At 55.1% G+C, this 11,011-nt stretch overlaps 1 protein-coding gene across 3 annotated transcripts; it reads left to right on the top strand.

Moving 5' to 3' along the window:
* Window positions 1-208: 208 nt before the first annotated feature.
* ELOF1 (elongation factor 1 homolog) lies at window positions 209-6,409 on the top strand. 3 transcript variants are annotated; one of them, XM_027547649.1, is made up of 5 exons: window positions 245-310; window positions 1,046-1,190; window positions 5,121-5,254; window positions 5,435-5,505; window positions 5,765-6,409. In XM_027547649.1, exons 3-5 carry the CDS (start codon window positions 5,139-5,141, stop codon window positions 5,827-5,829), a joined length of 252 nt encoding a protein of 83 aa, XP_027403450.1. In that variant the 5' UTR covers window positions 245-310; window positions 1,046-1,190; window positions 5,121-5,138; the 3' UTR covers window positions 5,830-6,409. The 3 variants fall into 3 exon arrangements, with proteins under 3 accessions (XP_027403451.1, XP_027403448.1, XP_027403450.1); XM_027547650.1 differs by lacking the exon at window positions 1,046-1,190 and having other exon boundaries at window positions 209-310; window positions 5,760-5,844; XM_027547647.1 differs by lacking the exon at window positions 1,046-1,190 and having other exon boundaries at window positions 210-310.
* Window positions 6,410-11,011: the final 4,602 nt, after the last annotated feature.

Consider the following 11,011-nt stretch of genomic DNA (forward strand, 5'->3'; position numbering starts at 1 on the left):
CCACCTCTCCGGAAACGCGGTAACTGCCAGTGCGGGAGCGTACCAAAGTTGTGCCCACAAGCGCCGGCTCTAACTACCAAGTATGGTCAGGCCCTTGTGCAGGCACACTGCGTTCCTGCTGCCGGGCCCGAAATGGGAGTACGCGTGCGCACAGAGAAGATGCTGGAGTAGGCGGGGCTTCCTCGCTGGGCAGTCCCAGCCTCGGGAGAACGAGAAGGCGGGGGAGGTAAGAGATTTCCGCTTCCGCCGAAAGCCGGAAGTCACTGTCTCCCGGGTGAACGAGGCGGTCGCAACAAGGGTGTGAGTGCAGGTAAAGGTTCACGCGGGCGGACGTTGGGGCCGGGTGGGGCTGGGCGCTCTGCGACCCCAGGGTGCTCACGGAGTCCTGAAGGAGGCGCCGAGGGCCCAGGGCTCGGGGAGCGGCCCATCGGGGAACTTGATTGCCTCAGGTCTCTGCAGGTCCCAGCCCGCTGCTCGGAGGCCTGGATGCTACCGGCGGCTGGCTGGAGGCGACACCGAAGCTTCGGTGAGCCTGGATGAACAGTCCTCCCACCGCCTCTTGAGTTCGGCCAGGGGCGATGGCTGAGCTCTCTTCCATCTTCTTGGCGCGCTTTGGACTTAGGTCGCCACCTAAGTACAGTCCCCGGTCCCCGGAACTTTACATGCAGTCCATACCCCTTTTCTGCAGTGTAGTTGGAGGGCACTATAGTGAAGTGAAGTCTCTCAGTCGTGTCCGACTCTGCGACCCCATGGACTGTAGCCTACCAAGCTCCTCTGTCTATGGGATTTTCCAGGCAATAGTCCTGGAGTGGATTGCCATTTCCTTCTCCAGGGGATCTTCCCAACCCAGGGATCGAACCCGGGTCTCCCGCATTGTAGACAGACGCTGTACCGGAGGGCACTATAATCACCGGGAAAAATGGGATTCTGGGGCCCATCTCTAGCTTCAGGAGACTTGTTTGTATCTACAACAGATAGTTATTTAGCACTTAATGCATACCAGGCACTAGGCGTACTGCTGATTCGTTGTTGTTTAATTGTTCAGTCCTGTCCGACCCCATGGACTGCAACACTCCAGGCTTCTTTATCCATGGGTTTTCCTAGCCAACGGTACTGGAGTCGGTTGCCATTTCCTTCTCCACCGGATCTTCTCGACCCAGGGATCAAACCCCAGTCTCCTGCATTGGCAGGTGAGCCACCAGGGCTGCTGATTCCAGCCATGGACAAATCAGGCTCCTACTCCAACCCGCAGAACTGACATTCTAGTTGGGGGACGTCTGGTGTGAAGTTCAGAAAGTTGCCTTTTTCTGAGCAGCCCGCAGGTGATTCCATGGCAGGTGGAACCCAGGGTCTGGCTCTGGGGAAATTTTTCCAACAAAACACTCTGGCCAAAGGTGGGAGCCTGGGCTGCCGAAGTGGCTACACTTTACTAAAGCCTGCAGGGTCTTGTGGTTGGCATGCTGCTTTCGTCTTCCGTTGCATCTCACATCCATCTCCCTGTTGCTCACTGGGCTTCAGCTGTATCAGTCTTCTGTTTCTCAAGAAAAGCTGGTGCTTCCTTGAAGCCTTTGCAATTGAAGCGTTTCCAGCCTCTGCCTGCACTGTCTTATGTGGATTTTCTTTCTCTCGTCGTTCAGTCCACGTTCAGTCCATTTTAAATGACCCTTCCCCAAGGGATCCTTCAGGTTCCACCCTTGAGTGAAGTAGCCCTGTCCCAGAAAAGTTCACATAGCCTTGTTTTTTGTTTTTAATTTTATTTATTTACTGGATGCCCTGGGTCTTTGTGGCTGCGCTCGGGCTTTTTCTAGTTGTGGTGAGCAGGAGCTACTCTCTAGTTGCACTGCAAAGGCTTCTCATTGCAGTGGCCTCTCTTGTGGCTCACAGGCTCAGGAGTTGTGGCATGCAGCCTTAGTGACCCCGCAGCATGTCAGATCTTCCCAGACCGGGGATGAAACCCGTATCCCCTGCATTAGCTACCGACTACCGAGGAAGTCCCACGTCGCTCTGTTTTATTAACCTCATAGCACTTGCCAGTGGCTTGCCAGGTGGTGCTAGTGGTAAAGAACCTGCCTGCTAATACAGGAAACGTAAGAGATTTGGGTTCAATCCCTGGTTGGGGAAAATCCCCTGGAGAAGAAAATGGCAACCCACTCCAGTATTCTTGCCTGGGAAATCCCATGGACAGAGAAGTCTGGCGGGCCACAGTCCATAGGGTCACAAAGAGTCAGAGACGACTGAAGTGACTTAACACACACACACACACACACACAGCACTTGTCAATATTTGAAATTTTTTCCCTTATTAGTTAGCTTAAGGGTCTGTCTTCTCCACCAGAATATCAGTTACACAAGAGCAGACACCTCACCTTCCCTGATTACAGCACTGCTGTGTCTTGCTCTAGGCCTGGCATTGGTTGGTTCATTCATTCATTCAGTAAATATTTGTTGAACACCAGCTCTGTGCCATGAACTGTTCTAGGCTCTGAGGATACAAAGAAAAGACAGAAATCCCTGCCCACAAGGAGTTCACACTCTGAGGGTGGTGGACAGGAACCAGTGAGGAAGCTATTGTGATCATCCAGGCCAGAGAAGACCTGGACTCTGGACTCAGATCACAGAACTGGCCCTGGGAGTGGTGAGAAGTGGTCAGATGCTGGGCGTCTTCCAAAGGGAGAACAGTAGGGAACTTCCCTGGTGGTCCAGTGGTTACGAACCTGAGCTTCCGCTGCCAGGGCGCGGGTTCCATCCCTGACTGGGGGAACTAAGATCCTGCATGCCTCAAGGTGTGGCCTAAAATAAACGTAGGGCAGTAGGATCAGGGTGAGATTAGGGGTGTGAGAGGGGGCAAAAGGAACTGAGGTCAAATCCAGGGTTTTTGGAAAGGTGGACTTGCTGTCTGATGAGCTGAGGAAGACAGCAGGAGAGCAGATTGAGGTGTTTGGAGCTGGGTTTTGGACAGGTCATGTTTAAACATTGGTTAGCATCAGGTGTGGCTGAGGCAGGTGGTCAGGAAGGCTACAGTTCAGAGGAGGCACTGGAAGCAGTGATGCGGGGTGGAGGTGAATGTATTTGGACAAGGGAGAGGCCCAGAGACTGAATGAGTGGATTCACTATCCTTAGCAAATTAGAGAGGTGGGGTGGGGTTGCAGCAGCAGAGACTGCCAGAACCTGCCATCAAGGAGTGAGTGGGGAGAGTCCCGGGTCCTGAGAGCCCTGTGAAAAGGGTAGGCGGAGAAACCGGTATGTCCAGTGTGCTGAGGAGTGGGGACTGCCCTGTGGGGTGGACAGCATGGCAGGGGCAGTGGAGAGAGAACCGGAGAGAAGGCAGACAGCTCTATTCGAAAAACTCTCTAAAAATGAACAGATTGTTTTTAATGATGGGCAAAGTCATCCCAAGTGTGTTTGTTAATGATCCAGTAGAGAGAGCAAGTGTGATGCTGGGGTCTAAGGCCCAAGGTAACGAACTGTGTTTGTGGGGAGCGAGGCCGTTCTTCCATAGCAAAAGAGGGAAGGTCAAGTGGGTGGTCCTGGCGACTTGTGGATTGTGGATGTTCACTGCCAGCTCCTTCTGTTTACTCAGTGAATTGGAAGCACCTTTAGTTGAGAACAAGAACATCAGATAGAGAGTGATCACACGTGTGAATGAAACACTGGTCTTTCTGCTAGTCATGGAAGGATGAGACCAGAAGCAGGGGTGGACGGGGGTGGGAGGGGCGCTTCGGGAGGTTAGCCCGGTGCCTGACATGGGAGATTGCACTCAGTGTAGCTGCTGCTGCTTTCCTGTCCACCTGCCTCTGAGGCATCTTCCCCTGGACATGCCGTTTGCCCCAGCACCTTGCTCTTCCTTTGTGTCAGACATCAGAGAACAGGGCCCCTTTTCCCCTGAGCCACCACCTCCGTCCCACACCACAACCTTGGGAGTCAGCCCGGACCCTTCCTTCTCACACTGCTCACCCGCTCCCCTGGACTGTTCCTTCTCGACATGCTCACCACTGGCTTGTCCCCTCTGTCTCACTAACCTGCTGCTGCTTTTCACCCTGAACAACCCTCTCCTGGTTCTGACTTCATCTTCACCCAGGCTTTCCACCCATCCCTTTCCTTAGTCCCTCTCTTTCTCTTCTTAAAAATATTTATTTATTTATTTGGCTGCACCGGGTCATAGATGCAGCATGCAGCATCTTCAGTCTCATTTCAGCATGCGGAATCCTTAGTTGCAGCATGCGGGATCTTTAGTTGTGGCATGCAAACTCTTAGTTGTGACATGTGGGATCTAATTCCCTGACCAGGGATCGAACCCAGGGCCCCTGCATTGGGAGTGTAGTCTTAGCCACTGGACCACCAGGAAAGTCCCTCCTTGGTCTCTTTAAAACACCAAGCAATTTCATCCCTACACTCCCCACAGCCTCCAGCATCCATCCAAATATTCAGAACACTCCCACGTGCTCCCTCCCCACCCCCTTTCTCCCCGCAGCCTGCCCCTCTACCCAACCCACATGGTCCCCAAACCCTGGCCAGGCCCTCACCCTTTTATATGGCATTTCCTTGCTCCAAATGCATGTCCCCGTTTCTCTGTCCAGCAGCCCCTCATCTGCAAAGAGCCTGCCGGAGGGGCCCCCCAGAAGGTTCTGTCACATCCTTTCAGTGTCATTCCTCCTGGGTGGCATTGGCCTGTCCCGTGACAGAAGGAGCAGCCTGAATAAAATCTCTGGCTCCTGAGCACTCCTGCCTGACCGGCCTTCACAGAGTCTCGTCCTCACCAGGAATGGTGGCCTCCTGTGTAGGTGCTGGCAGCAGACAGGCCAGGCTCTTACCATATGTCCTGTTCGCCCTCCCTGTGAGACCAGGCTCGGATGGAAACTTCATGCCACTTCATAGACAGGAGACTGAGGCACAGAGAATTTAAGGAACCCACTTGAGATCCTGCAGGAAGTGGAGGAGCTGGGGTTAGAATCCAGGCCTCCTGACCCCATAGTGCACTGAGGTGGTCTGCCTGCCCAGCCCCTGGGAGCCTCAGGCAAGACCTCCCTTCTCCAGAGGCAGCCAGCCTGCTTCCTAGGGCATCGGGCTGGGGGGCTGCATGGGGCCCACGAGTCACTGACTTCTGTCCCTTCTGCCCACAGGTTCACTCCCCTACAGACATGGGGCGCAGAAAGTCAAAACGGAAGCCACCCCCCAAGAAGAAGATGACAGGCACCCTGGAGACCCAGTTCACCTGCCCCTTCTGCAACCACGAGAAGTCCTGTGACGTGAAAATGTGAGTGGGGCCAGGGATCCTGCCTCACGGGGCCACTTCCTCCTTCCTCAGTTGGGGTGTCGCTCACCCCCACCACTACCCTATCCTCCAATCTGCCCCAAGCCCTCCTGCTTAGGGGGATCATCACCCACAGACAGAGGCCCCTTCCTTCACTAGTCCCTGCACCTCCTCCTGTTCCAGGGACCGAGCCCGAAACACCGGAGTCATCTCTTGTACCGTGTGCCTAGAGGAATTCCAGACGCCCATCACTTGTATCCTTGGGAATCCGGGCTTTTTCCAGGAGATGGGTTGGGGGTTCTGGGCGGCCCCAAGTGGGCTGCTCGAGGACACCCAGCCCTGCAGCGTGCCCTGGGGGCATGGCCACGGAGAGGAACCAGCGCCACGGGCTGACTTACGTGGTGTGAACGGGGTTCAGGGCAGTGGTCTGGCTAGCAGTGGCGTGAGCTACAGAAAAGTAAATGTGGGAAAGGGGTCCAGTGCTACCAGTTGCCCTTGACTGCAGCGGCTCAGATCTGTCAGAACCAGTGGACGTGTACAGCGATTGGATAGATGCCTGCGAGGCTGCCAATCAGTAGCGACGCAGACGGCTCACCCCCATGGCAGCCCCGCCCACTGGGTACCAATCGAGAGACATTCCAGGGTGTGGGTCCAGAGCCTTTGCAGCCCCGAATGTGAGTGTGTGCAGAGTGGGTGTGTGTGTGTGTGCACACGTGGCTGCAGGTGCGACTGCGGGGGAGTCCTCGTGGGAAGCCGGTAGAGTTGAAGGGTGGTGGGGCCCCGGGGGCCTGAAATGCTTGTTCAACAAGCCTTTGACTGGCTCCAGCCTCTAGCACCTGGGCCACCAGCTTCAGGGCCCTGTTTTCTCTAGAGGCCTGCGTCCTGACCCCCCTGTGCAAGGGCAGGCCCTCAGAGGCTGCCACCGGCCTCTCCAGCGCCTTCCTGTACCTCACCAGCACTTGGCCATTGAACAGGATTGACTGCTCCCCCTCCCCAGCTGCCTTCCCAGGCCTCTGGCCTGGGATTCAAGTCACAATCCCATGGGCCCCCTGGCAAGGCGGCCTGTTTTCATGTTCCCTCGCTTTTGTAGAGGAGGGAGGGGCTGGGCTGGGGACAGCTGTCTGTCACAAGCCCTTAAATAAAGCAGCAAACGAGGAACTCCCAGTTTTCTGATTTCCTGGGCTCTGGGTCAGACCCAGGGGCTCAACGCAGGAAAAGGGGAGACTGAGGCATTCAGAGTTTGCCCAGCAGGCCGTCTGAAGTGGGGTTCAGTCAGTCCTTCAAACCATCCCACGTTTTATCCACTCTACAAGCATTCAAGGTGAAACCCGGGCCGCTGGGCTCAGGGGACAGGGATAAACGCACAGGCATCTGGCCAGGCATTTACAGTCACGGTGGAAACCAGGGCCAACAGAGCCCGGGGTAGGGGTGGGGTGATCAGAGAGGGCTTCCTGGGGGATCCCCCTAAAGAAGGTCAGGCTCCAGGGCCCCCCTGTTCCTGAGGCTGCTCTCAGGTGTGCCTGCCTTCCCGCCGTGTTTCAACAGCCACCCTGGGAGGAAGATGCTCACAGGTGAGGAAGCAGGCCAGAGATAGGAGGTCGTGGGCCCAGGGTCCCACAGCCAGCAGGCTTCACAGCCCAGGGTCTCACTCATGAGTTCAGGGTCCAGGCAAAGGGAACAACTCCTGGCTTCCTGGGGGCTGAATGGGGCGAGGATCCCTGGAGGGAAATAAGGGACCAGACTGTTGTCCTAGGCTGGTGGGAGACTGGAGGTGGGGCCAGATGCACGTGTTCAGTGTAACAAATATTGGTCTTGGCACTTGCCTTGCAGTCCAGGGGTTGGGACTACAAGCTTCCAATGCGAAGAAATGTTGGTCTTTGTCCCTGGATCCTGGCACAAAGCTAAAACGCTTGGAATTTCCTGGGCAGCCAGAGTATCTTCATCATTCATAAAGAGCCCAATTTTGCTCACTGGTGAGATTGTGCTAATGAGGTGATTTAGAATGGGGCCCTAGACATCCTTGGGGCTTCCCAAGTGGCACGACGGTAAAGACTCCACCTGCCAGTGCAGGAGACCCAGGTTCAATCCCTGTCGGGAAGATTTTTTAAAGGAGGAAATGGCAACCTATTCCAGTATTCTTGACTGGAGAATTCCATGGACAGAGGAGCCTGGTGGGCTGCAGTCTATGGGATTGCAAAGAGCTGGACACAACTTAGTGGCTAGACAACAACGAATCAGCATTACCCATAGTGTATGAAGTAAAGTGAAAGTCTCTCAGTCATGTCTGACTCTTTGTGACCCTATGGATTATACAGTCCATAGAATTTTCTAGGCCAGAATACTGCAGTGGGTAACCTTTCCCTTCTCCAGGGGATCTTCCCAACCCAGGAATCGAACCGGGGCATCCTGCATTACAGGCAGATTCTTTACCAGCTGAGTCACAAGGGAAGCCCAAGAATACTGGAGTGGGTATCCTGTCCCTTCTCCAGCAGACCTTCCCGACCTAGGAATCGAACCGGGGTCTCCTGTATTGCAGGTGGATTCTTTAACAACTGAGCTATGAGGGGAGCCCCTCACAGTGTTTAGTATGCATTAAGTGCTCAATAACTAACACAGCTGAAGTGTCTGAGCACTCAACAGCCTCAGCATGGGACTGATTCCTGAGGAGGAATCAGCCAACCTACCAACCTTTGGGAAGGGGCCTAAAGGAGATCAACCTGAATATTCACTGGAAGGGCTGATGCTGAAGCTGAAGCTCCAATACTTTGGCCACCTGATGGGAAGCTGACTCACTGGAAAAGACCCTGATGCTGGGAAAGATTGAGGGCAGGAGGAGAAGGAGGGCAGCAGAGGATGAGATGGTTGGATAGAATCACTGACACAATGGACATGTTAGTTGCTCAGTCGTGTCCGACTGCGACCCCATGGACTGCAGCCCACCAGGCTCCTCTGTCCATGGGATTTTCTAGGCAAGAATACTGGAGTGGTTGCCATTTCCTTCTCCAGGGGATCTTCCCGACCCAGGGATCGAATCCATGTCTCCTCTGTCTCCTGCATTGCAGGCAGATTCTTTACCTGCCTGCAGGATATGAATCTGAGCAAGCTCCAGGAGATAGAGGAGGACAGGGAACCCTGGAGGGCTACAGTCCATGGGGTCGCAGAGTCAGACATGACTTATCGACTGAACAACAACAATGGGACCTACAGATGAAGTGCTTTGAGAACAAGATCTGATGAACTTCTGCCTGTGGTGAACACTTAGAGGTGCCGGAACACATGGAAAGGATTCGGGAGTTCCACACCCCTCCCCACGCCTTGCTGTCTGTGCCCCTCCCTTCTGGCTCCTCCTGAGTTTGATCCTTCCATAATAAAACCAAAGTAATAATAAAACCAGTGATCTAATAAAAAGTAAAATGTTTCTCCAGGTTTTGTGAACCAGTGTAGTAAATTAACAAAATCTGAGGAGCGGGTGGAGGGAACCCCACCCCCATCCCACCCCACCCCTGGATCTACAGCTAGTCGGTCAGAAGCACAGGGAACAACCTGGACTTGTGATTGGCTCCTGACTTGGGGGAGGGGCAGTCCTGAACGGAACCCTTATCCTGTGGGATCAGGTGCTGTCTTGAGGTAGTGTCAGAATTGAGTTAACTGATTTGTGGTGTTGGAAACAAAAACACACCTGAACAAGCAGACGGCAAGATCCCAGACAATCTGGTAGTCCTGGTGCTCTGGCAGCACGGGGCAGCTCAAAGCTCCTCCACGCAGCCCCATGAGCCTGGGCAGCAAGTGGAAGGATGATGGAAACTCTGTCCCAGGGCCACCCTGAGGACAGAGGCGCCCAGTGTGATTCCTGACACAGTGCCAGCAGATGGTGACCCACCAGGGCAGCAAGGAATATGAACAGCAGAGGAAGACGCTGAGCTGGCCAGAAGCCCTAGCCACCAGGCCCAGCCGTTGGGTCTGATGGGTGTCCCCCGAGGCCCACTCTGCCCTGACATGCCCCCAACCCGGTGCTCCCACCTTCCCTTCCAAGACTTCACTCAGGTGGGATCCCGTGGCCAAGGCAGGACCCAGTGGACATAGACAGAGTGATTGGACAGGCACCTGGGTTGGGGGCTGCTCTCTGCGGTCCAGGGAAAGGGGCCTTGCTCTTCTGTCAACTAGGGCCCGCCTACCCCAGTCTCACAGTCTAAGTGCTAATATGGTGCTGTTTTCCCGAGGAGGCAGGGCCCTGGGCCAGGCAAGGATCCTCCTCAGCATAGCTTCCCGCCGCTGGCCCTGGGGGAGCAGGACTCGGGGTAGCCAAGCCAAGAGCTCCTGGAATCTGCTTTACAAGGCTCCAAGGGTTGTGCAAGCGCAGGGGGCTCCTGATGTCCATCCCAGCAGGTCCCCCCCTTCCAGCCTTGCCCCGCCCCACCCCCCCAGCCCACCCTGGGGAGGTGGACTGCTCTGAGCCCCCAGCATGGCAGGCCACATCCTCTCCATGGAACCCTGGCAGTGGGTAACTTCTGGGCAGGAAAGCGGGAAGAGTGGGGTCCCCTCTGAGATGGGGAGAGTTGGGACCTCGTCCAGACTTCTGGGATCCCTGGCTGGCAGGCCAGGATTGGAGATGAGCCCTGAGCACAGGGCACAGTGTGAGCCAGGCACACAGGCCAGCTGCACCGTGTGGTCAGCTACTTAACTGCTCTGTGCCAGTTGGGAAAAGGCCATCGCCCTGGGCATCCGGAGTGCCCATCTTCCCCACTGCCCTGTCCTCTCCCACCTCCCACAGTTTGGTTGTTGTTTAGTCGCTCAGTCATGCCTGACTATGCAACCCCATGGACTGTACCCCTACACGCTCCTCGTCCATGGCATTTCCCAGGCAAGAATACTGATGTGGGTTGCCATTTCCTCCTCCAGGGGATCTTCCCAGACCAGGAATTGAACTCGAGCCTTCTGCATTGGCAGGTGGATTCTTTACCACTGAGCCACCACGGAAGCCCCATAGTCTACTCCAGGACTCAAGGATTCTCTCTGCCCACAGGGGCTTCCAGGACTGGGCTTGTAGTCCATTCTCATGATCAGTGCCAAATACCATCCCCTGTCTGGAGGCATCATTTCATTGAAGCTTCCTGTGACTCCCACAGGCTTCAATGTCATCATTTTCCTGATGGGAAAACAGACCTAGGGAGGGGAGGTGACTTGCCCAAGGTCACTTGGCTAGCCAGCTCCAAAACTGTGATTCACATGGTATCTCACCCATCCCAATGCTGACCTCGACACGACCCACAGGCTCCCAGGGTAGGTACACGGGTGCTGAGCGTGTGTGTGTGTGTGTGTGTATTGTGTATCTGTGTGAAGGTGTGTGTTTTTGTCTTGGGTAGGCGTGTGTACTGCACGTGTGAGTATCTGTGTGTGAAAAGGTGTGTGCACTAAGGCTGCAGGGAGTGTGTGTACACCATACACATGAAGTGTGCATTTGTGTGGATTTTGTCGGGGGGGCGGTGTGAGTCCTGGGTCCACCGAGTACTGTGATCTCAGTATGTATATCTTAGGTTGCCTACGTGTGAGTGTGTGTGCACCTGTGCAGATGTGTGTGCAGGAAATGGAGTGTACCCTGCGCGTGCGCAGCAGCCACACAGGCCCCAGGACAGAGCGTCCCTAAGTGCTCAGGTGATTGTGATGGTTGATGATGTTTAGTCGCTAAGTCGTGTCTGACTCTTTGCAACCCTATGGACTATAGCCCGCCAGGCTCCTCTGTCCATAGAATTCTCCAGGCAA

The sequence above is a fragment of the Bos indicus x Bos taurus genome, chromosome 7 (assembly GCF_003369695.1).
Source record: "Bos indicus x Bos taurus breed Angus x Brahman F1 hybrid chromosome 7, Bos_hybrid_MaternalHap_v2.0, whole genome shotgun sequence".
Classification (NCBI taxonomy): domain Eukaryota; kingdom Metazoa; phylum Chordata; class Mammalia; order Artiodactyla; family Bovidae; genus Bos; species Bos indicus x Bos taurus.

Excerpts from the sequence above, each read along its gene's own strand:
- ELOF1 (XM_027547647.1), top strand. The coding sequence starts at position 5,139 with ATGGGGCGCAGAAAGTCAAAACGGAAGCCACCCCCCAAGAAGAAGATG. Across the intron at positions 5,255-5,434 it reads AAGTCCTGTGACGTGAAAAT|GGACCGAGCCCGAAACACCG; the intron begins GTGAGTGGGGCC and ends CTCCTGTTCCAG. Across the intron at positions 5,506-5,764 it reads ATTCCAGACGCCCATCACTT|ATCTGTCAGAACCAGTGGAC; the intron begins GTATCCTTGGGA and ends GCAGCGGCTCAG.